This window comes from Rhinichthys klamathensis, unplaced genomic scaffold (assembly GCF_029890125.1).
Source record: "Rhinichthys klamathensis goyatoka isolate OS25496 unplaced genomic scaffold, OSU_Roscu_1.1 h1tg000231l_1, whole genome shotgun sequence".
NCBI classification, from domain to species: Eukaryota; Metazoa; Chordata; class Actinopteri; order Cypriniformes; family Leuciscidae; genus Rhinichthys; species Rhinichthys klamathensis.
The window spans coordinates 608,752-635,536 of record NW_026606755.1 but is presented as its reverse complement, the minus strand read 5'-3'; the positions used below and the strand labels follow the sequence as shown (position 1 = coordinate 635,536).

At 37.0% G+C, this 26,785-nt stretch overlaps 2 protein-coding genes across 2 annotated transcripts in view; one reads left to right on the top strand and one right to left on the bottom strand.

The window, feature by feature from the left end:
• Window positions 1-15,543, top strand: part of lhfpl4b (LHFPL tetraspan subfamily member 4b) — a 75,694-nt gene extending 60,151 nt beyond the window's left edge. The window contains exon 5 of the mRNA XM_056265313.1: window positions 15,442-15,543. Within this exon, the coding sequence (XP_056121288.1) occupies window positions 15,442-15,467 (26 nt within the window). The 3' untranslated portion in view covers window positions 15,468-15,543. The remainder of the gene's footprint in view (window positions 1-15,441) is intronic.
• A 2,812-nt stretch (window positions 15,544-18,355) lies between these two features.
• Window positions 18,356-26,068, bottom strand: pcsk1nl (proprotein convertase subtilisin/kexin type 1 inhibitor, like). The gene is made up of 3 exons (XM_056265309.1): window positions 25,912-26,068; window positions 20,282-20,811; window positions 18,356-18,940 (listed from the first exon to the last, which is right to left on the bottom strand). The coding sequence occupies exons 1-3, from the start codon at window positions 25,987-25,989 to the stop codon at window positions 18,568-18,570; spliced, it is 981 nt and encodes a 326-aa protein (XP_056121284.1). The 5' UTR covers window positions 25,990-26,068; the 3' UTR covers window positions 18,356-18,567.
• Window positions 26,069-26,785: the final 717 nt, after the last annotated feature.

The following is a 26,785-nucleotide window of genomic DNA, read 5'->3' as shown; positions in this document are numbered from 1 at the left end:
CAATTTAGTAAGCAAACACGCTTCAAATGTGTTTTTATTTTATTTTTGTGTGTATATATGTGTGTATATATATATATATAGCTTATGTTTCAAATATGAGTTAATTAACAATCGTTTGAAAGAATGATACTTTTAAACATATCACTAAGCCGTCATTAGGTGTCGCCAGGCGACCGTCTTAATGAGCGAGTCATTGATTCATTTGTTCGAACGATTCGTTCGAACGGCTGAGTCATTCATGAATGAGACAGATTATGGATTGGTCATTGAATCTTTGAGTCAACCGATTCGTTCAAAATGCTGAATCATTCAGTAATGAGAAAACACGTTGCTGTGAGATGCTCGATGGTTCTGCTGTGATCTTTGTTTAACTAGTTTCACTGCTGAAACAGAAAAAAGTCAATATTGCATATAAAATGTAAGTGATTTGACTTGTGTGTGTGTCTGTGTGTGTGTGTGTGTGTGTGTGTGTGTGTGTGTGTGTGTGTGTGTGTGTGTGTGTGTGTGTGTGTGTGTGTGTGTGTGTGTGTGTGTGTGTGTGTGTGTGTGTGTGTCTGTTACTTTTTGGATATATATCTTTTTATATAAAAAAAAATAGGCATACAACCCATATATTTTAAATGTATTGTTTGCTTTAAATTACATTAAGATTTGTATGTTTGGTAATTGAACCTGAATGAATTTTAAATGAATGTGCTATATTTCAGAGTTTTCCTTAAAATTTGACCTAACACTAACTTTATTCTCATCTGAATGATAGATTATTTATTTCTGTATAAAATAAAAAAGAGATTTTGGTTGGGTGACAGTTGTAGTTTACAGTTTGACAAAAGCACAATGTTGTGTTTTATTGCGATTGTTCACAAATATAAGTAAACACTTATGAGATAGATGTTTATGGATTGATTGGTCATTGAATCTTTGAGTCAACCGATTCGTTCAAAATGCTGAATCATTCAGTAATGAGAACGCGTTGCTGTGAGATGCGCGATGGTTCTGCTGTGATCTTTGTTTAACTATTTTCGCTGCTGAAACAGAAAAAAAGTCAATATTGCATCTAAAATGTAAGTGATTTGACTTGTGTGTGTGTGTGTGATTGTGTGTGTGATTGTGTTTGTTACAGTGATAAGAGTTTAACCCTTGTTAAACTTTAGACCTTGTCTTTTTGGATATATATCTTTTTATATTAAAAAATAGTCATACAACCCATATATTTTAAATGTATTGTTTGCTTTAAATTACATTAAGATTGTATGTTTGGTAATCGAACCTAAATGAATTTTACATGAATGTGCTATATTTCAGATCATATATTTGTTTTCCTTAAAATTTGAACTAACACTAACTTTATTCTCATCTGAATGATAGATTATTTATTTCTGTATAAAATAAAAACACCTTTGATTTTTCTTTTTTAATCAATGTAGAATGTGTAACTGAAAAAATAAACAGATTAGGGCTCTGTTTGATGACAAGAAATGAAAACCAATGCGATATGATGAATGTCCAAAAGATGGCTCCCACAGACTGTTTTTAAATAGGATTGTTTGATATTTTTTGCTTTTAAACTGTGTGTGTGTGTGTGTGTGTGTGTGTGTAAGAGATTTTGGTTGGGTGACAGTTGTAGTTTACAGTTTGACAAGAGTTTATAGTTTGACAAAAGCACAATGTTGTGTTTTATTGCGAGTGTACACAAATATAAGTAAACACTTTGCAGTTTGAATAATGTCCTGTATGAACAAAAGGACGGAGTATGTCTTTATGTCTACATTGTTCAATTACGCCACACACACACACACACACACACACACACACACACACACACAAACACTATTTTTCTAATCAGATCAGGCAAGTAATATTCTGTCTTGTCTCTTAAAAAAACAATATATATATATTTATGTATATATATATATATATATATATATATGTGTGTGTGTGTGTGTATATATATATATAAATATAGCTGCGAGCAGCGTGAAAGGGCCAAAGCCGGCGGCACCGCCACCCCGGTTATAGCGCCACCAACTGGCAGCAGGAAGTCTGTCACTTTCAAAAAGCTTTGAAATCACCTGATTGCTTCAAACTTCACTACTATGATGTAAACACACGGCAGATGTAGACCTGGATGTAGACCTGACCTTTCAGAAGGTTGCTCTCGCATACTTTGTGGTTGACATGTGCCCTCAATGCACACTTTTGCAGAGCCCACACTGATACAAGCTCTACAGCACACTTCTTTTCGACAGTCAAAGCAGGGTTACGTTTTTGCACGTCGTGCACAATAACCCTAAAGGCACCAGGGTGGCGGTGCCACCGGCTTTATATATATATATATATATATATAAATAAATATAGCTGCGAGCAGCGATGAAGGGCCAAAGCCGGTGGTACCGCCACCCCGGTGCCTTTAGGTAACTAAAGGCACCGGGGTTGCGGTGCCACCGGCTTGGGCCCGTAATCGCTGCTCGCAGCTATATTTATTATTATTATTATTATTTTACTACCTTTTGGGCACTTTTGGGGGCCTTAACGTGCTCGAAAACTCTTGAAACTTTGCACACATCTCAGAACCCGCGGCCATCAGGGCCGGGCTGAAGCTGGTACCCGGGCGTGGCAGGGGGGCTCGACAGCGCCCCCTGGAACGGGGTTTGAACACTTGGTCCATAAATCAAACACGCTTGCATGTAATAATATGAAACTCAGTACACATATAGATCTCATCGGTTCATATATACTTCATGCTCTTACTTTTTACCCCAGCCCAACAGGAAGTCGGCTATTAAGGGTTGTTTGGAAAACACATGCAATGGAATGTGAAATACTCCTCCTAGAGAATTCAAACACACGACACGAAACTCGGTCAGCATGAAGTCAAGACACTGAGGATGAAAAATTGCCAGGGGATTTTTGATATCTCGAACGGTTTGGCCGTGGCGAGTAAACGAAATTATGGCGAGAAACGTGAAACAGGAAGTGTGTTATAACTACTGCATACATTAACTAATCTTGATGAAACTTCAGCAGTGTGTTCATTGTAAGAGCCCGATCACATGGATGTGACTATTGTGAGTCAAAGTTATAGCGCCACCAACTGGCAGCAGGAAGTGTGTCACTTTCAAAATGCTTTTAAATCACCCTCTTATTTTTACCCGATTTGCTTCAAACTTCATGTGCATAATGTAGACACACGCCAGATGTAGACCTGTGAAAGGATTATTGATATCTTAGATACTGTTGCCATGGCAATGCATCAAACATTAATATTCCTTTTTTTAAGCTTTTTCATGCTTTTTTATGCTTTCGGGCACTTTTGGGGTTCTTAACGTGCTCGAAAACTCTTGAAACTTTGCACACGGGACAAAACCCGCGGCCATCAGGGCCAGGCTGAAGCTGGTACCCGGGCGTGGCAGGGGGGCTCGACAGCGCCCCCTTGAACGGGTCAGACAATTTGGTCCATATATCCAACACGCTTTACCCTATTTGCTTCAAACTTGATGTGTATAATGTAGACACAAGCCAGATGTAGACCTGTGAAAGGATTGTTGATATCTTAGATGCTGTTGCCGTGACAACGCATCAAACTTTAATATTCTTTTTGGATACTTTTGAGATTCTTAGCGCACTTTTGGGGCCCTTAACATGCTCAAAAACTCTTGAAACTTTGCACACGGGTCAGAAACCGCGGCCATCAGGGCCGGGCTGAAGCTGGTACCCGGGCGTGGCAGGGGGGCTCGACAGCGCCCCCTGGAACGGGGTCCGAAAACTTGGTCCATAAATCAAACAGGCTTTACCCGATTTGCTTCAAACTTGATGTGTATAATGTAGACACACGCCAGATGTAGACCTGTGAAAGGATTGTTGATATCTTAGATGCTGTTGCCGTGACAACGCATCAAACTTTAATATTCTTTTTGGATACTTTTGAGACTCTCAGCGCACTTTTGGGGCCCTTAACATGCTCAAAAACTCTTGAAACTTTGCACACGGGTCAGAACCCGCGGCCATCAGGGCCGGGCTGAAGCTGGTACCCGGGCGTGGCAGGGGGGCTCGACAGCGCCCCCTGGAACAGGGTCCGAAAACTTGGTCCATAAATCAAACACGCTTGAATGTAATAATATGAAACTCGGTACACATATAGATCTCATCGATTCATATATCCTTTGTACTTTTACTTTTTACCCCAGCCCAACAGGAAGTCGGCTATTATGGTTTGTTTGGAAGCGTATGCCCCTGGAATTCGATATACTCCTCCTAGAGAATTCAACCAATCGCCACGAAACTCGGTCAGCATGAAGTCAAGACATTGAGGATGAAAAGTTGCCAGGGGATTTTTGATATCTCGAACGGTTTGGCCGTGGCGAGGAAACGAATTTATGGCGAATAAAGGAAACAGGAAGTGTGTTATAACTTCTGCATACATTAACTGATCTTGATGAAACTTCAGCAGTGTGTTTGCTGTAAGAGTCCGATCACATGGATGTGACTATTGTGAGTCAAAGTTATAGCGCCACCAACTGGCAGCAGGAAGTGTGTCACTTCCTAAAGGCTTTGAAATCACCCTCTTATTTTTACCCAATTTGCTTCAAACTTTATGTGTATAATGTAGACACACGGCAGATGTAGACCTGAGAAAGGATTATTGATATCTTAGATACTGTTGCCGTGGCAACGCATCAAACTTTATTATTCTTTGTTGATGCTTTTGAGACTCTTAACATACTTGAAATTGCATGAAACCCGACAGACACATCACATTTATTAGACAGTAGACATGTGCAGAGTTTCAGAAACGGGCGTGGTGAGGGGCTCAGTAGCGCCACCTTTTGTCAAAAGTGGGGGGATTGATTTTATCTACAGTAATAAAAATCGGTATGTGTATTGTTCTCCTCCAGCCAGACAACTTTCTAATTTACACTCAATAGCTCCAACCAACAGGAAGTCAGATATTTTGGTTTGAAAATTGTCATTTTATGTCTCTCTCTCTCTGAGCCTACGTCTATGTGTGTGTGTGTGTGTGTGTCTGTGAGTGTGGGGAGGGGGAGGGGGGCTAGATTAACCATTTGACTGCTGTGTGGTTTGGCCTGCATTAAAAAAGAAAAAAAAATGTCTTACGCCTTGTATTTTTTAAATAAGTTGTATTAATAAGTAAAGGCATATAACCAGTTGAATTGTAGTGCATTGAAAATAGTTTTATATAATTAGTTTATTAATTAAATTAACTTGGTCAGAAAATTTGGTCCATAAATCAAACACACTTGCATGTAATATTATGAAACTCTGTACACATATAGATCTCATCGGGCCAAACAACTTTAAGCCAGCCCAACAGGAAGTGGGCTATTTTGGTCTTAATGTGGATGTTTTGCAAAACCAGGCTCTACATTTTTACCCACTCCTCTTAAGTGGTTTATTTTATTCCCACCAAACTTTTTCAACATGATGAAAATACATTAAAGAAGCATAATTGTGAATATCTATTGAATATCTCTAATTGTTTTGCTATGGCGAGGGATTAAAGTCATGTAAAAAAAAAAATAAACACTAAAAGCCTCATATCTTCTAAAAATTTAATTATACACCATTTATTTCTAGATAAAATTATACAAATATCAGAACTAAACCCATTTTATTCTTGTTTTCAATTTAAGAATAATGTACAAGTTTAAAAACAGCCAGGATGCACTATTCAGTTAAAAAATAAATATATCAAATAATACATAGGGCTATACTGCCCTCTTGTGTTCAAAATCAGGTAGGCCTGTTGTATTTAAATATAGGTAGCTGCTATGTGACTCCGAGAATTTTTTCTCACCGGTTATTTGACGTGTAACACCGGGGGCTTTTATATCGCTAAGTTAAAAGTGAAAGTAAAGTAAGGACATTTATAGTGGTGGCGCTCACAGTGCGCTCGAATGAATTTCTATGGAAGTAGAAATGAAAAAACGTTCGCTCTGTTTTGCTCGCTCGTTGCCATGGACGCGCACCGTAATGAATGCCACTGCAGCCGCATACTTTTTAGTGTCACTTTAAAATTAGTGCAATATCGGGGGCCAATTGCTTGAATTGTGAGTTCAATAGTCTATTATTTTTCACGGAAAACACAACAACAAAAGAGTACAATGATAGATTCGCTTAAATAGGCGCTTTTACATAAAATAGCCTATTCCGTCATCATCTTTTCAGTCAGCTCTTCACTCTCGTGATTAATGAAATTTGACTCCTGTTGCTGATATTTGCTGCAACTTTCGTTCTGCTCACAATTTAGTAAGCAAACACGCTTCAAATGTGTTTTTATTTTATTTTTGTGTGTATATATGTGTGTATATATATATATATAGCTTATGTTTCAAATATGAGTTAATTAACAATCGTTTGAAAGAATGATACTTTTAAACATATCACTAAGCCGTCATTAGGTGTCGCCAGGCGACCGTCTTAATGAGCGAGTCATTGATTCATTTGTTCGAACGATTCGTTCGAACGGCTGAGTCATTCATGAATGAGACAGATTATGGATTGGTCATTGAATCTTTGAGTCAACCGATTCGTTCAAAATGCTGAATCATTCAGTAATGAGAAAACACGTTGCTGTGAGATGCTCGATGGTTCTGCTGTGATCTTTGTTTAACTAGTTTCACTGCTGAAACAGAAAAAAGTCAATATTGCATATAAAATGTAAGTGATTTGACTTGTGTGTGTGTGTGTCTGTGTGTGTGTGTGTGTGTGTGTGTGTGTGTGTGTGTGTGTGTGTGTGTGTGTGTGTGTATGATTGTGTCTGTTACTTTTTGGATATATATCTTTTTATATAAAAAAAAAATAGGCATACAACCCATATATTTTAAATGTATTGTTTGCTTTAAATTACATTAAGATTTGTATGTTTGGTAATTGAACCTGAATGAATTTTAAATGAATGTGCTATATTTCAGAGTTTTCCTTAAAATTTGACCTAACACTAACTTTATTCTCATCTGAATGATAGATTATTTATTTCTGTATAAAATAAAAAAGAGATTTTGGTTGGGTGACAGTTGTAGTTTACAGTTTGACAAAAGCACAATGTTGTGTTTTATTGCGATTGTTCACAAATATAAGTAAACACTTATGAGATAGATGTTTATGGATTGATTGGTCATTGAATCTTTGAGTCAACCGATTCGTTCAAAATGCTGAATCATTCAGTAATGAGAACGCGTTGCTGTGAGATGCGCGATGGTTCTGCTGTGATCTTTGTTTAACTATTTTCGCTGCTGAAACAGAAAAAAAGTCAATATTGCATCTAAAATGTAAGTGATTTGACTTGTGTGTGTGTGTGTGTGATTGTGTGTGTGATTGTGTCTGTTACAGTGATAAGAGTTTAACCCTTGTTAAACTTTAGACCTTGTCTTTTTGGATATATATCTTTTTATATTAAAAAATAGTCATACAACCCATATATTTTAAATGTATTGTTTGCTTAAAAATTACATTAAGATTGTATGTTTGGTAATCGAACCTAAATGAATTTTACATGAATGTGCTATATTTCAGATCATATATTTGTTTTCCTTAAAATTTGAACTAACACTAACTTTATTCTCATCTGAATGATAGATTATTTATTTCTGTATAAAATAAAAACACCTTTGATTTTTCTTTTTTAATCAATGTAGAATGTGTAACTGAAAAAATAAACAGATTAGGGCTCTGTTTGATGACAAGAAATGAAAACCAATGCGATATGATGAATGTCCAAAAGATGGCTCCCACAGACTGTTTTTAAATAGGATTGTTTGATATTTTTTGCTTTTAAACTGTGTGTGTGTGTGTGTGTGTGTAAGAGATTTTGGTTGGGTGACAGTTGTAGTTTACAGTTTGACAAGAGTTTATAGTTTGACAAAAGCACAATGTTGTGTTTTATTGCGAGTGTACACAAATATAAGTAAACACTTTGCAGTTTGAATAATGTCCTGTATGAACAAAAGGACGGAGTATGTCTTTATGTCTACATTGTTCAATTACGCCACACACACACACACACACACACACACACACAAACACTATTTTTCTAATCAGATCAGGCAAGTAATATTCTGTCTTGTCTCTTAAAAAAACAATATATATATATTTATGTATATATATATATATATATATGTGTGTGTGTGTGTGTATATATATATATAAATATAGCTGCGAGCAGCGTGAAAGGGCCAAAGCCGGCGGCACCGCCACCCCGGTTATAGCGCCACCAACTGGCAGCAGGAAGTCTGTCACTTTCAAAAAGCTTTGAAATCACCTGATTGCTTCAAACTTCACTACTATGATGTAAACACACGGCAGATGTAGACCTGGATGTAGACCTGACCTTTCAGAAGGTTGCTCTCGCATACTTTGTGGTTGACATGTGCCCTCAATGCACACTTTTGCAGAGCCCACACTGATACAAGCTCTACAGCACACTTCTTTTCGACAGTCAAAGCAGGGTTACGTTTTTGCACGTCGTGCACAATAACCCTAAAGGCACCAGGGTGGCGGTGCCACCGGCTTTATATATATATATATATATATATATATATATATAAATAAATATAGCTGCGAGCAGCGATGAAGGGCCAAAGCCGGTGGTACCGCCACCCCGGTGCCTTTAGGTAACTAAAGGCACTGGGGTTGCGGTGCCACCGGCTTGGGCCCGTAATCGCTGCTCGCAGCTATATTTATTATTATTATTATTATTATTATTTTACTACCTTTTGGGCACTTTTGGGGGCCTTAACGTGCTCGAAAACTCTTGAAACTTTGCACACATCTCAGAACCCGCGGCCATCAGGGCCGGGCTGAAGCTGGTACCCGGGCGTGGCAGGGGGGCTCGACAGCGCCCCCTGGAACGGGGTTTGAACACTTGGTCCATAAATCAAACACGCTTGCATGTAATAATATGAAACTCAGTACACATATAGATCTCATCGGTTCATATATACTTCATGCTCTTACTTTTTACCCCAGCCCAACAGGAAGTCGGCTATTAAGGGTTGTTTGGAAAACACATGCAATGGAATGTGAAATACTCCTCCTAGAGAATTCAAACACACGGCACGAAACTCGGTCAGCATGAAGTCAAGACACTGAGGATGAAAAATTGCCAGGGGATTTTTGATATCTCGAACGGTTTGGCCGTGGCGAGTAAACGAAATTATGGCGAGAAACGTGAAACAGGAAGTGTGTTATAACTACTGCATACATTAACTAATCTTGATGAAACTTCAGCAGTGTGTTCGTTGTAAGAGCCCGATCACATGGATGTGACTATTGTGAGTCAAAGTTATAGCGCCACCAACTGGCAGCAGGAAGTGTGTCACTTTCAAAATGCTTTTAAATCACCCTCTTATTTTTACCCGATTTGCTTCAAACTTCATGTGCATAATGTAGACACACGCCAGATGTAGACCTGTGAAAGGATTATTGATATCTTAGATACTGTTGCCATGGCAATGCATCAAACATTAATATTCCTTTTTTTAAGCTTTTTCATGCTTTTTTATGCTTTCGGGCACTTTTGGGGTTCTTAACGTGCTCGAAAACTCTTGAAACTTTGCACACGGGACAAAACCCGCGGCCATCAGGGCCAGGCTGAAGCTGGTACCCGGGCGTGGCAGGGGGGCTCGACAGCGCCCCCTTGAACGGGTCAGACAATTTGGTCCATATATCCAACACGCTTTACCCTATTTGCTTCAAACTTGATGTGTATAATGTAGACACAAGCCAGATGTAGACCTGTGAAAGGATTGTTGATATCTTAGATGCTGTTGCCGTGACAACGCATCAAACTTTAATATTCTTTTTGGATACTTTTGAGATTCTTAGCGCACTTTTGGGGCCCTTAACATGCTCAAAAACTCTTGAAACTTTGCACACGGGTCAGAAACCGCGGCCATCAGGGCCGGGCTGAAGCTGGTACCCGGGCGTGGCAGGGGGGCTCGACAGCGCCCCCTGGAACGGGGTCCGAAAACTTGGTCCATAAATCAAACAGGCTTTACCCGATTTGCTTCAAACTTGATGTGTATAATGTAGACACACGCCAGATGTAGACCTGTGAAAGGATTGTTGATATCTTAGATGCTGTTGCCGTGACAACGCATCAAACTTTAATATTCTTTTTGGATACTTTTGAGACTCTCAGCGCACTTTTGGAGCCCTTAACATGCTCAAAAACTCTTGAAACTTTGCACACGGGTCAGAACCCGCGGCCATCAGGGCCGGGCTGAAGCTGGTACCCGGGCGTGGCAGGGGGGCTCGACAGCGCCCCCTGGAACAGGGTCCGAAAACTTGGTCCATAAATCAAACACGCTTGAATGTAATAATATGAAACTCGGTACACATATAGATCTCATCGATTCATATATCCTTTGTACTTTTACTTTTTACCCCAGCCCAACAGGAAGTCGGCTATTATGGTTTGTTTGGAAGCGTATGCCCCTGGAATTCGATATACTCCTCCTAGAGAATTCAACCAATCGCCACGAAACTCGGTCAGCATGAAGTCAAGACATTGAGGATGAAAAGTTGCCAGGGGATTTTTGATATCTCGAACGGTTTGGCCGTGGCGAGGAAACGAATTTATGGCGAATAAAGGAAACAGGAAGTGTGTTATAACTTCTGCATACATTAACTGATCTTGATGAAACTTCAGCAGTGTGTTCGCTGTAAGAGTCCGATCACATGGATGTGACTATTGTGAGTCAAAGTTATAGCGCCACCAACTGGCAGCAGGAAGTGTGTCACTTCCTAAAGGCTTTGAAATCACCCTCTTATTTTTACCCAATTTGCTTCAAACTTTATGTGTATAATGTAGACACACGGCAGATGTAGACCTGAGAAAGGATTATTGATATCTTAGATACTGTTGCCGTGGCAACGCATCAAACTTTATTATTCTTTGTTGATGCTTTTGAGACTCTTAACATACTTGAAATTGCATGAAACCCGACAGACACATCACATTTATTAGACAGTAGACATGTGCAGAGTTTCAGAAACGGGCGTGGTGAGGGGCTCAGTAGCGCCACCTTTTGTCAAAAGTGGGGGGATTGATTTTATCTACAGTAATAAAAATCGGTATGTGTATTGTTCTCCTCCAGCCAGACAACTTTCTAATTTACACTCAATAGCTCCAACCAACAGGAAGTCAGATATTTTGGTTTGAAAATTGTCATTTTATGTCTCTCTCTCTCTGAGCCTACGTCTATGTGTGTGTGTGTGTGTCTGTGAGTGTGGGGAGGGGGAGGGGGGCTAGATTAACCATTTGACTGCTGTGTGGTTTGGCCTGCATTAAAAAAGAAAAGAAAATGTCTTACGCCTTGTATTTTTTAAATAAGTTGTATTAATAAGTAAAGGCATATAACCAGTTGAATTGTAGTGCATTGAAAATAGTTTTATATAATTAGTTTATTAATTAAATTAACTTGGTCAGAAAATTTGGTCCATAAATCAAACACACTTGCATGTAATATTATGAAACTCTGTACACATATAGATCTCATCGGGCCAAACAACTTTAAGCCAGCCCAACAGGAAGTGGGCTATTTTGGTCTTAATGTGGATGTTTTGCAAAACCAGGCTCTACATTTTTACCCACTCCTCTTAAGTGGTTTATTTTATTCCCACCAAACTTTTTCAACATGATGAAAATACATTAAAGAAGCATAATTGTGAATATCTATTGAATATCTCTAATTGTTTTGCTATGGCGAGGGATTAAAGTCATGTAAAAAAAAATAAACACTAAAAGCCTCATATCTTCTAAAAATTTAATTATACACCATTTATTTCTAGATAAAATTATACAAATATCAGAACTAAACCCATTTTATTCTTGTTTTCAATTTAAGAATAATGTACAAGTTTAAAAACAGCCAGGATGCACTATTCAGTTAAAAAATAAATATATCAAATAATACATAGGGCTATACTGCCCTCTTGTGTTCAAAATCAGGTAGGCCTGTTGTATTTAAATATAGGTAGCTGCTATGTGACTCCGAGAATTTTTTCTCACCGGTTATTTGACGTGTAACACCGGGGGCTTTTATATCGCTAAGTTAAAAGTGAAAGTAAAGTAAGGACATTTATAGTGGGGGCGCTCACAGTGCGCTCGAATGAATTTCTATGGAAGTAGAAATGAAAAAACGTTCGCTCTGTTTTGCTCGCTCGTCGCCATGGACGCGCACCGTAATGAATGCCACTGCAGCCGCATACTTTTTAGTGTCACTTTAAAATTAGTGCAATATCGGGGGCCAATTGCTTGAATTGTGAGTTCAATAGTCTATTATTTTTCACGGAAAACACAACAACAAAAGAGTACAATGATAGATTCGCTTAAATAGGCGCTTTTACATAAAATAGCCTATTCCGTCATCATCTTTTCAGTCAGCTCTTCACTCTCGTGATTAATGAAATTTGACTCCTGTTGCTGATATTTGCTGCAACTTTCGTTCTGCTCACAATTTAGTAAGCAAACACGCTTCAAATGTGTTTTTATTTTATTTTTGTGTGTATATATGTGTGTATATATATATAGCTTATGTTTCAAATATGAGTTAATTAACAATCGTTTGAAAGAATGATACTTTTAAACATATCACTAAGCCGTCATTAGGTGTCGCCAGGCGACCGTCTTAATGAGCGAGTCATTGATTCATTTGTTCGAACGATTCGTTCGAACGGCTGAGTCATTCATGAATGAGACAGATTATGGATTGGTCATTGAATCTTTGAGTCAACCGATTCGTTCAAAATGCTGAATCATTCAGTAATGAGAAAACACGTTGCTGTGAGATGCTCGATTGTTCTGCTGTGATCTTTGTTTAACTAGTTTCACTGCTGAAACAGAAAAAAGTCAATATTGCATATAAAATGTAAGTGATTTGACTTGTGTGTGTGTCTGTGTGTGTGTGTGTGTGTGTGTGTGTGTGTGTGTGTGTGTGTGTGTGTGTGTGTGTGTGTGATTGTGTCTGTTACTTTTTGGATATATATCTTTTTATATAAAAAAAAATAGGCATACAACCCATATATTTTAAATGTATTGTTTGCTTTAAATTACATTAAGATTTGTATGTTTGGTAATTGAACCTGAATGAATTTTAAATGAATGTGCTATATTTCAGAGTTTTCCTTAAAATTTGACCTAACACTAACTTTATTCTCATCTGAATGATAGATTATTTATTTCTGTATAAAATAAAAAAGAGATTTTGGTTGGGTGACAGTTGTAGTTTACAGTTTGACAAAAGCACAATGTTGTGTTTTATTGCGATTGTTCACAAATATAAGTAAACACTTATGAGATAGATGTTTATGGATTGATTGGTCATTGAATCTTTGAGTCAACCGATTCGTTCAAAATGCTGAATCATTCAGTAATGAGAACGCGTTGGTGTGAGATGCGCGATGGTTCTGCTGTGATCTTTGTTTAACTATTTTCGCTGCTGAAACAGAAAAAAAGTCAATATTGCATCTAAAATGTAAGTGATTTGACTTGTGTGTGTGTGTGTGATTGTGTGTGTGATTGTGTCTGTTACAGTGATAAGAGTTTAACCCTTGTTAAACTTTAGACCTTGTCTTTTTGGATATATATCTTTTTATATTAAAAAATAGTCATACAACCCATATATTTTAAATGTATTGTTTGCTTTAAATTACATTAAGATTGTATGTTTGGTAATCGAACCTAAATGAATTTTACATGAATGTGCTATATTTCAGATCATATATTTGTTTTCCTTAAAATTTGAACTAACACTAACTTTATTCTCATCTGAATGATAGATTATTTATTTCTGTATAAAATAAAAACACCTTTGATTTTTCTTTTTTAATCAATGTAGAATGTGTAACTGAAAAAATAAACAGATTAGGGCTTTGTTTGATGACAAGAAATGAAAACCAATGCGATATGATGAATGTCCAAAAGATGGCTCCCACAGACTGTTTTTAAATAGGATTGTTTGATATTTTTTGCTTTTAAACTGTGTGTGTGTGTGTGTGTGTGTGTAAGAGATATTGGTTGGGTGACAGTTGTAGTTTACAGTTTGACAAGAGTTTATAGTTTGACAAAAGCACAATGTTGTGTTTTATTGCGAGTGTACACAAATATAAGTAAACACTTTGCAGTTTGAATAATGTCCTGTATGAACAAAAGGACGGAGTATGTCTTTATGTCTACATTGTTCAATTACGCCACACACACACACACAAACACTATTTTTCTAATCAGATCAGGCAAGTAATATTCTGTCTTGTCTCTTAAAAAAACAATATATATATATTTATGTATATATATATATATATATATGTGTGTGTGTGTGTGTGTATATATATATATATAAATATAGCTGCGAGCAGCGTGAAAGGGCCAAAGCCGGCGGCACCGCCACCCCGGTTATAGCGCCACCAACTGGCAGCAGGAAGTCTGTCACTTTCAAAAAGCTTTGAAATCACCTGATTGCTTCAAACTTCACTACTATGATGTAAACACACGGCAGATGTAGACCTGGATGTAGACCTGACCTTTCAGAAGGTTGCTCTCGCATACTTTGTGGTTGACATTTGCCCTCAATGCACACTTTTGCAGAGCCCACACTGATACAAGCTCTACAGCACACTTCTTTTCGACAGTCAAAGCAGGGTTACGTTTTTGCACGTCGTGCACAATAACCCTAAAGGCACCAGGGTGGCGGTGCCACCGGCTTTATATATATATATATATATATAAATAAATATAGCTGCGAGCAGCGATGAAGGGCCAAAGCCGGTGGTACCGCCACCCCGGTGCCTTTAGGTAACTAAAGGCACCGGGGTTGCGGTGCCACCGGCTTGGGCCCGTAATCGCTGCTCGCAGCTATATTTAAAATTGTTTCTGTTAATTGAAATAAATCTAATATTAAATAAAACATAAATATTAGATGAAGTTAAAGATAAAATTGCTAAAATGACCAAAACTAAACTGAAATAAAGATCAAGCTAAATAGTAAACTCATATTAACAAAATTACTACAACTAAAATGAAAATGTCTCCTGAGAATATAAAAATAACTCAAAATATTAATAAATATTATAATAGAATATAAATGATACAAAAAAACAACAACAATATGCCAATATAAAACCTATATATATAATATATTATATAATTAACATATATATATATATTTCATATAATATTCTAACATATATTCAAATATATAATTAATGTTGGCAAATTATTTTTCTTTTAATACAAATATACAACAAACTGACTTTCCTTTTGATTGTGATATTGTGGTAATAAGGTGATATCTGGAGCTATACTGCTTGCTTTCTTAATTTGCTAAATTCCTAAAATGTATAGATGTTAATCCTATTCATTATCATATTATCCTCTACATCCAGATGTTTCAATCATGCTGTTTTCTCCTCTCTCCTCCTCAGTGACGGGCTTGTTACTGGCAGCATGAAAGAGGCCTGAGCTGTTCTCAACAGCCAGAAACTGCTGGTAAGACTGGAATCTAGGTTATGTTTTTAATTGGCACTAGCATTCAACCCAGCATCCTCTCCTCTCTTCTGGAGCTCACATCACTGTTCCTTCTCACCCTCTCAGGTGGCCGTTTCATCACGTCGTCTGTGAACTTCACTCTCGACAAATAACGATGACATGAAACGTGTGAAGAAATGCTCGGCATGATGTCATCATCCTGTGAAGTCAGCTTACATAACCTGTCTGCGTAGAAACAGTCACCTGGCAACTGTCTCCGAGTCCTTTCTCCCCTGACGGAGGAACATTAGTCTGATCTAATAATGGCGGCTTTAAATAGAGAAGAGGAAGGGTTATTTTCTTTAGTGCATTTCTATTTGAGTTATAGTCCAAGTCTAACAGATAAAATGAATGTTGTTTCCAATTAAATGATGTTTGATGTTTGGTTCTGTGTTCTGGACATTTCTTGTGCATGAATTTAAGACGAGATCTGAAGATGTAGTCACAGTTTCAGTGTTATAATTCAGTCACACTTTAGATTAGGGCCCAATTCTCACTATTAACTATGACTTTTCCCCAAGTAACTCCTAATTACTGCATATTAATAGTATGTAAGGTGGTTGTTAAGTTTATTAAGGTATTGAGAAGGATTAAGGGATGTAGAATATGGTCATGTGGAATAAGGCATTAATATGTGCTTTATTACAATAAACAGTCAATATCCTAGTAATATGCATGCTAATAAGCAACTAGTTAATAGTGAGAATTGAACACTAAATTAAAGTGTTACCTGTTATTCTATATATCTGTTTAATCAGTTTAATTGTTGACCTATTTATTTTCTTAATGCATGCTTCTGGTCTAAACACGCACGCACGCACACACACACACACACACACACACACATAGGCCTATACATTGCCCGGCCCTGAAAAAAGTCGCTGTTTGGATTAAAATAGGCAAATACTCGATGATTGTATAATTATTGCTGTGATTATTATGTGTCTATGGAAATAATATGATAGTAAAGACAACTGCAACTTCAGTTTTATGCTGACTTTAAAACGACATGCAGTCTGAATCGTCTTCACCCACCGACCGTTTATACCGGTACGTAAAAGTCATTTTCTTTGTTGTGCTTGTGTGATTTTTTTTAAGCCAATGCATTAAATGTTAAATGCGAAATCATTTCTAATTCACTTCCAGTTTAAAAGCAATGCAAAGTTCTAAACAAACTGTTGGTGTTCACACACACTTTATTAGCACGTACAGTGATTTTTGTTGTTTGACAAAACTTGCAGTGCAGAGATATGTATTTTTGTACATGATTTTATGACCGCACGAATATCGAAAAGCGTTTATATACTCAGAGCCACGATTTCCTTCACAAATTCATTTAGTCAGATTATAAACACAGAGGGCATGAAAATTAGGACAGTGATTAGTTATTATCAGACAGAGTGTTTCAAAGCCAAGTCAAGGAGGACAGAAAACATTTCATCAAGCTCGGATAGGATGCAAATGACATTAAGAAGACACACCACTATAACAGCCAATCAGAGAAAGAGAGGACAGGAAACTCACTGTTAGACATTTAGATGAGCCTAAACTCACATAGTGCTGCTTATTGCTGTATAAAGCAGCTGAACTGACGTGTTGTGCTGTTTAAACCTGTACCAGATATCTTCTGCAATAAATATAATATTTCAGAGATTTTTGTTTCTCAATCATTTGTTTCAAACAGAAATGTCATTTATAAGAGAACATACAATAGATGTAGTAGTACCAACTGATGTGTTACTGTACTGTTACTGTAAATATCAATTAAATTAATTTGTGAAATCAAATAAAAAAGTGAAATTGACTGATTCTGGATTAAGCAGTTTCATAGGTTGATGTTCGGATTTTGTTCTGTGTATATTCATTGCTATTTGGATGTAAATGTCTTTGTCACTTCTGTTCAAAAGTTTGGAGTTATTTGATTAAAAAAAACATTGTTATTGTTAAATATTATTACAATTTAAAATAATATTTTTTTGGTTTTAATATGTTGTATTTTACACATGATGAACATCATATATTTTTGATATATTAATGTGGAAAATGGTATATTTAATGTGATTCTTAAGAAATCTTTCTAAGCTGATGTGTTGCTCAAGAAACATTTCTTATTATCAATGTTGAAAACAGTTATTCAGTGAACAACTGAAAACGGTGTCAACGATGAATAGAAAATTCATAAGAACATAATTTATTTGAAATAGAAATATTTTGTAACATTGCTGCCACTTTTGATCAGTTTAATGCATCCCTGCTGAATACAAGTATTAACTTATTGACCTAAAAAATAAATAAACCCCAAACTTTGAATGTGGTAGTGTATGTAAATTTGATTTCACAATGTTTAAGTTGTGAATTATCAATGGGTAGCTGTTTTATAGGCGAATTTATGTTCATTATTACAGGAAATATTCAATACAGCAACCTAGAAATGACTTTATTTTCCATATAGAGCCGTATTAACAGCAGAAAGTACAATGTGAGCTCTGTTGCTTCGCTTTTAATTAGAAAATGGGGCACAGAGGTTCTCCACACCCACAGACAGCTGTAGTAAAGCTCTTATACACAAGGATATATGGAGCATGATAGGAGCAGAACCAGCAAACGCTCCTTTAATCTGTGGAGAAGCTCAGGGAGATGTAAATGGCCCTCAGTAGAAACTCACACGAGAAACGTCACCTAAACGCACTCTTGCAAGACCCAGGTCAAGCTGTGGTTAGTGAGAGACCAGCAGCTTTATCGGGTTACCAACAGGTATTAAAACGCCTGTACAATGTGGCAAGAAAGAAGGAAAACAAAAAGCATATTCCATAAGCTGTTATGTGTGTGGAATTTATTATAGTATAACATCGAAACAGAGTAACATCATATCAGAGTACCTTGGCAAGCAGGCCTGATTCGATTAGATGTAGGCAGATGACAATGAATGCTGGCGTATCTGTAAGCTCGCTCTGTCTGTCGAGATTTCCTTCTATTCCCCCTCCCCACATTTCCCTTGTTTTCCTCTGACTCTCATGCACTCTTCAGGCTGGCAGGTACTGGAGGATGTGCTGTGCGATCATGGCGGGGTCGAAGGTCAGGGCCCTGCGCTTGCGGCTGGTTTTTTTGGGGGGCGGCAGGTCAGTGTCTATGCGCTTCATTCTCTGCAGGCCGACATGTGGCGTTCTGTCGTCATCATCGTCGTCGTCGTCATCGAGTCTTTTCACCCTCAGCAGTGACGCCTCCACCTGTGGGACGGGGGCCGAGTCTAGGGAGCGGCGGGAGCGTTTTAGGACGGGTCCTCCGGATCGCTCCACGCTGGCCACGGCGCTCAGGTCCCGTTTGGCACGCTGGTTTGAAGGGCCACCCTGACTGCCACCTGATGCCAAGCCCGAGAGGATCTTCTCAACAAGATACCTTAACAATGCAAAGACAGATATACTGTTGTTTGTTTGCTTAAAGTTAACATGAAATCAAAATATCAGCTTTCATTTTAATTTTAGTTTAATATTTGTTACATTTATGCATTTGCATTTGGCGAGCGCTTTTATCCAAAGCGACTAACATTGCATTTCAAGGCACACATTTACATTCTTATCAGTTCTTGCTTTTCCTGGGAATCGAACCCATGACCTTGGCGTTGCAAGCGCCAGCGCTCTACTGTTTGATTTAAAATATTATTTAGTTTTACTTTTAGTTGAGGTTTTCATCTAATATTTATATTTGTAATAATATTTTGAATTAGCTTTTTTGGTAACACTTTACAATAAGGTTTATTAGTTAACATTAGTTAATGTATTAACTAACATGAACATGAGCACTCTATTTGTTACTGTGTTTGTTAATCTTTGTTAGCCTTAGTTAATAAAAATACAGCTGTTCATTGTTTGTTCATGGCTGTTTACAGTGCATTAACTATTGTTAACAAGATTTTAGTATATGTTGAAATTAACATTAACAAAGAATAATAAATGCTGTATACGTGCAGTTCATTATTAGTTCATGTTAACTAATGTAGTTAACTAATGTTAACTAACGAACCTTATTGTAAAGTTACCGCTTTTTTAAACTATATTTTCAAGATTCATTTGATTATTATTATTATTATTATTTAAACATGACTGTTTTATGTTTAATCTATTTTTGATGTATTTTAAATAACGAATTAATTCATATATTTATTTTTAATTTTATTTCCAGCTAGTAACAATACATTTGTTTCAACTTTATTTTAAAGCAACACCAAGTAACTTACCAAGTAACTTACAGGTTGGAAGCGGAACTGTCCATTACTGCAGTCGTAAATAATTTAGCCTATCGCATGTCGCACGCACACGCACGCACATGCTCTCTGTCTATCCAGCACCGGCTTTTGGAATCATGATGACAATTCAAAAGATACCCGGCTGCTAGGTATCTTGCATGTAGTTGTAGTCTACTGTCGAGTACACTCAACCTATCGGCAATTGTAACGCTTGCCGTAAAGCAAGTCAAATTTGTAGTTTTCTTATGTCTCATTTGGACTACAGAAACACGACCCGATCTGGCAAACTTACATAGCGTGGATAATATATATATCAGATAAAGGACCGGAAAGTGGTGGCATAAGTGCATTTCACCATATCACGACTTGATGAACCACTGAAACGATTTTGAAAACATTATTTTAAGGTAAAAAATCGTACTTAGTGTCGCTTTAATGAACAAAAATGTTTGTAATAACCCTGACTCTGAGGCCTGGCTACTGGTTTCCGTTACCTAAGCATCTCTTGGTCTTTGTCCTGCTCTCTCTCTGGAATCCGGTTGGTTGTCGGAGCGAGTCCAGCCTGCATCAGTCTCTCCTGCTTGTAGCGGTTGAGTAGAGCCTGAGTAAGCTGAGGATCCAGAAGGCCCTGGGGCTTGGCCATGCTCACGGCCTGCTCGGTCTCATCGTAGTCCGGAGGGTACGGTGCCTGGAAATCCCCCTCATCCTCCTCATCTTCCTCTGGCTTGCCCTGTCCGTTGTTCTGTGCTTGGTTAAGGAGACGCAGCATTGATGCCAGATAAGCTGCTTCTTGTTCCCGCCTCTGATCGTTCTCCACCAGGCGCTGGAGGGCCTGTCCCAGACCTTGAGCTCTCAGGACCTCCGGCTGGTAGTACAGATCATTGCTCCGGCTCTTGAAGTCAGCAGCTGGATAAGCCATCATCTGGGCCTCGTAGGGGACTGAATCCCGCAGGTCTCTTCGGAGACGCACTCCTCCTGCCTGGCTGTCAAAGCTGCGACCTCCGCCACGCATGGCAGAGAGAGGCTGAGAAACAGAGGGAGGAAGACAAACCCAACAGCTGATTGGTGAAAGATGTCTTCTGTTTCCATGTTAAAGCAATATAAACAACTTTGTGCACATTTTAGTACAGAGAACTTTTATTTACATGCATTGCACTCTTAAATAGCCTACCATTTGTAAAGCTACAGTATATTAGCCCCCCCAAAACACACACACACACACACACATACACAGGCCCTAAATATATATATGTATATACTATATGTGTATATTAATAAACACACACACACACACGTATATTATTTTTCATTATTTTTTAATACATTTTTAAATATTTTTAAATCTGCCTAACCAATCTTTATCATGTTTCCCATATTTTAAACCCTATAACGAACAACAATATGTTTTGTTTTTTTAAATACAAAGCATAAAATTACACTACGTTTTTATTTAGTACGCGGTAAATCAGGGGCGTTTTTAATCACTGAAGGACCGATTGTTCGAATTCGAATTTTAGAGGAAGCTGACAGCAAAAAACAACAAAAAAACAAACAAAAAAACAACACCCCTCTTCTACTTACTAAACTGGCCAATCAGAATGAATATTCAAATGACGCAGAATCAAAGGCTGTCCATTCAAGCCAATCAGCTTTCAGTATCACCTTTAGTTTGAATCAGAGCCGTTGAAAAACTTTTATTAGGTTAGATGGACATTAATAACACCAGGTGAAGAAGAGAAACCTCGAAACAAGTGAGGCTGAACGAGAGAGCTATATGCATTTTCAGTGATATGATGGAGTGGAGGATGGAGTTAGTCTGTACATTGGTAAGTAGATGGCAGATGGAATGGGGCTCTCCATTCATAAATGTTTATGTTTAATGGTCTAACGTTACTCTGGAGATGGCGCCGCAAGATTAACGTTAGTTCCCTTGACAGGTGACAGTCTTTGGTGGGCGGGGGATTGGTTTGGCTAGCGGTTAATTTGTGAAATTACATGAATTAAGAATGGATAAAGATGCTATTATAGATTTCAGTCATTTTGGCAGTTTCAGCTAAACTTTTTATTTTTTATTTTTTATTATTTTTTTTAGGGCTTGACATTATGGTGGATTTCAGCAGGGACGTGTAACGTTAATGCGCTAACAGTTAGCTCCTTTGGCGGGTCGAATTTGATCGATTTTTGAATTGTAGTCTTTTAAAAAGGCATCTGAAATAATAAACTAAGTGCAATGTAGTGTTGTAAAAAAAATATATTGATTTTTCGATACTTATCTATACTGAAATACTATCTGAAAAGCTTTCCAATATTTATTTTACGCTCTCTCATCTAACATATCTAACACAAGGCTAACATATTCATCCTAAGAGCTAAAACACTTAGATTTTAATTTATGGGGGGCTTTAAAGTGACAACAGCCTAATATACCTGCTGCCAAATTATGAGACATTATTAAAAATATCTATATGGCAGTTTTTCCCCATGGTATCGATGTCAAAATTGTGGCCAGTGAAAATGTTGAGTGGCTAGTAATTTTGTAAAACCACTAGTCACAGTGGCTGGTGAGCAAAAAGGTTAATTTCAAGCTCTGATTGTTAGTAAAACAACAACAACAACAAAGTTCTTACTATAATGACTGAAATCGCTTACATCATCTATAGCAATAATGATGGAATGGGGCTCAGCATTCATATAGTATACATTTTTGGTCTATGACAGTAAATTTGTGAAGCATATTTGTCTGGGTATGAAATTGAATTCATAAAAAATGGTCATAGATGCTCTACTCTAAGCGATTTCATTTGCATTTTTTTATTTCATTATTTGTAACTTTTATTTTATTATTTGAAATTTAGTGGAAATAACCCAATGGACTAAATCATCTATAACAAATTTTAATTAATGCAATTTAATTTTTTTATTGTTAATAATCTAATGCAATTTAATAATGTAATTGAATCTTATTTAGCAATTAATATATTCAGAGGACAAACTGTATGATGAATGGCAGTAAGGGTAGAATATGTTAAATTTGTACGTTCTGAAGTACATCTGCCTTTGAGAGCACAGAAACACACACCTCCCACTTCAATGTAACACTTTACATACTAATCGTTCATGCATTCGTCACAGTTCACCACATTTCATTCAGAGGAAGCATTAGTAAGCACATTTTCCTCTCCTCTCATCTGTTCTCATCCTCACACCTCCTCTCCATCCACAGTGAATCAGGCATTCAATTACACTTGGACACTATTGAGAAGAAAAGAAAGATGCTTTTCATGAAGCTGAAATCACTGTAGTGTGCATAGCAAGCACATTCTGACAGTATGAGTAACCAGCTCCTCTTCAGCGTATATTAGTTCTGTCACTGGCTCTGATGTTCTATGTCCACCATTACTGACAGGAGACCTGCGTTTCAGCAGTGATTGATTGTCTAGAGACTGCCTTAAATCTGTTTCTCTGTTCATGTTAGCCACTGAACAGCTCAGCTCAAGCCTGAGGCCTGAGGTTATGAACGAAGTCTGCTGAGTCATGACATTGCCTTCACCTTCTGTGTGCAGCATCATTATTTGAAATCGCAAAGCGAGTGCTGAGAGACAACTAGCAGCGGTGTTCAAAAACTGCCCTCTGTGCAAGATTTGTGTTATTGTAAATCATATTCTGCATCAGTTGCATCAGAATGATAATGAAACCGTTTCTGTGTTGAGTCGGTTCTTCAGTTTGAGCTTTGTGTGGTATTTCAGGGCTGTTATGATTCATAATAAATGAGGCAGATAGTGACGTATGAAACTAAAGGAACAGGATTCCTCTGGGCGCTGATGTGTGAGTGTATTTGATGACTCACTCTGGCGCATTATGACGTCTATCCCGCCCCTGACCTGTATGTGTGTGTTGTGTGTGTGTGTGTGTGGGGGTGGTAGGAAGATCTTGTTATCTTGTTGTCCATGAGTTCAAGTGGTGTTGATGTCCTCCAGTTCCTTGCCATCTGCTCTACTCCGCATTACTGGACCAGTGGAGAGATTTCTAACATGAACAACTTTCTGCAAAGTTACAAACACCCTCTGCTAGTTCAACTCCTGCAGACTCCAGCCAAAGTGCGTCACATCTGTTTGCAGTTGTGTGTCATTATAAAACGTACTAGAGATTATTAATATTAATAGTGTAACATAAACTGTTTACATTAAAACATTTTACAGTACAGTTTAAGTGTAAGCCAATCAGTGTTGTTACTGTTAACTAAAACTATTAAAAATCGTTTTCAGTAATTTAAATAAAATAACATAAATATTAGAATTGGAAATGTAGAAATGTAAAAATACTAATATTATTAACACTAGTGCTGTCAAATCGATTAATCGCATCTAACATAAGTTTGTAAATGTATGTGTTTCCTGTTTGTATATATATATATTTAAAAAAAAATATATATATACATATATATATACACATATATATTTACAAACTTTTATGTTAGGTGTGATTAATCGATTTGACAGCACTAATTATTACTAATAATAATTACTATAACTAAAGCTGGAATAAAAATAAAATAAAGCTATTAAAAAACAAACTAATAAAAAAATTAAAAAGCACATAGAAATGTTGCCTTGGGAACTAATGAAATAAATAATAATATTAATACTGAAGATAATTACTAAAACTAAAGCTGAAATAAAAATAAAATAAAGCTAAATAGAAATATAAAACAAACAAACTAATAAAAATAACAAAAGAACATTATAAAATTGCTATAACTTAAACTAAAATTAAAATACAAATTGCAAACTGAAAATATAAAAATGTTAATTAAAATATTAATACATACTATTTATATATATGTAATGTATATATTTTTTTAAATGTATTTTATTTATTTATAAGCTGTACTATATACTATAGCATATACTATATGTACTATAGTACAGCTTATAAATAAAAAATATTAAGTTTCAATCATATTAATCTCTTTTTCTTTTAAAAAATCAGTTAATTGAATTTGAATTAAATTATGCCACATGAAGCACAAGCATTTTTACAGTATAGATGGATAGTATGAATAGATGGATGGATGTGAGAAAACTGAGTGTTCTCTCTGAAAGCTGTTGCCATGGCAGCGTTCCTCCTCCGCTCCGAGTGAAAGACTGGCTGTTTGTTCTGCTAATGAGATTGTGCATCCTCTACTATTGATTTTGTCCTGTGTTGCCCTTCAGATACGGCCCATAATCCTTCACACATTTCCAAAATCACTGTGGTTTTTCTATTCAGCTCAGTATCAGTGACGACCACTGTCCGTGGTGCTGAAAACCTGAGCGCACACGCTAATGACTGCAACAGATGGTCAAAACAAACTCTACTAGTTACTTTAATTCACAACAGCTGCCCACATATCTCTCCAGTGCATGCTGCAATACATTATCTAGGAATCTAGAGACCAGTATGCCTATTGTTGCAAATAAGACTTTGTAACACTTGTTATTGAATTAAATATAATATTCTATGTTTAAAATCTCTGAATAGACCTACATTTAGTTAATGACAAAATATAGTACAGTCCTGGATTAATCAGTAATAGAGCTGCAGAATAAACAAATGCTGTCTCTCATCATAAAATAACATGGAGCTCTGTAATTGAACGATGCATGTAATATTTAATGTGATCTTGGGTTGTTTGCAAGAGCCTCCATTTCTGGACACTGCCTTTCAGAGATATTTCTAGAATTGAATGAGGATTCTATTCGCCAGTAAAGCCCTGTTGATATATGCTCTGTTGTTGCCAGGCAATGAGGATTGTACGCCCTATTTCACGCCATCTGGCTCGAGTGATCTCGATCAGTTCAGCAGAAAAATTAACACGCAGCTAAGCGTAACTAAAAAGCAACTAAATATTACACAGTGTACTCTCCCATATTCACAATAATCCATGTGCAATGATTCAAATACAAATATTCAAAATGAAATAGTAATGAAAAACAGAATGAAATCAGCATTTACCAGCCAATTCAAACCTTTATTCTAACTGCATAGAGGCAAAAAGGAAGAAAACACGCAGGTTAAAATAGCTATAGAGGAATCGGTCTCACCAAACACACATGATGAGGGTCTGGTGTGGTGTTTGCTTTACCTTTGCCTCTGGTGTGAGGATCTGGAACAGCGTCAGAGAGAGGAAAAGCAGAACAGAGTTGGTCAGAAGGCCCGACATCCTGAAGGAGAGAATGTAGCTGCCTCTGCAGTGAAGAGATACGCTGCCACTGAACACCAGCAGAGATAGACAGAGAGAAACAGAGGGAGGGAGGGGGAGGAGCTTCACTGTTACTCGAGAGAGAGAGAGAGAGAGAGAGAGAGAGAGAGAGAGAGAGAGAGAGAGAGAGAGAGAGAGAGAGAGAGAGAGAGAGAGAGAGAGAGAGAGAGAGAGAGAGAGAGAGAGAGAGCTTGTGATTTTGCATGGTAAAGATGGTGAAAATTTACAACTGCAATCTGAAAAATCAGATCAATGGGTAAATAATGTCTGGCTGTACAAAATAATGACAAATTTCGGTATTTGGCAGTACCTTTTTTATTGTGCAGTATAATCAAAAATGCAAGTGACATGACGTTTTCATAATTGTGTAGTAGTAGTAAATATTATTATAAGACATAGTAAAAAGCATGTAAAATGTAAATATGTTAAGACACACATAAGAACATAAATTATATATATATATGTAAAATGCATAGTATGCAAAACGTATTTATTCATTTTGCACACACTTCTAAATTACTTACAAATGAGAAAAATTTATTGTAGAACAGTAGAAGAATAGAGATTGAATTCATGGTTATGAATTCAGTAAAAGTAACCTTCAATTTTAAAAATTGTGATTAAAATAAGATGTAGATAAAATTATTATGATGGTATTTTACTTTTACTTAGTATTACAGTTCAGCATGCAGAAAATGATTTGATGAATCTGAATCGATTAATTGATTGGTTGCCTCTTCTTTCCTCTTCTGGAACT

Coding starts and splice junctions, on each gene's coding strand:
- pcsk1nl (XM_056265309.1), bottom strand. CDS start 25,989: ATGTCGGGCCTTCTGACCAACTCTGTTCTGCTTTTCCTCTCTCTGACG. Junction 20,812..25,911: donor TCCTCACACCAGAGGCAAAG/GTAAAGCAAACA, acceptor TCTGTTTCTCAG/CCTCTCTCTGCCATGCGTGG. Junction 18,941..20,281: donor AAAGACCAAGAGATGCTTAG/GTAACGGAAACC, acceptor TGCATTGTTAAG/GTATCTTGTTGAGAAGATCC.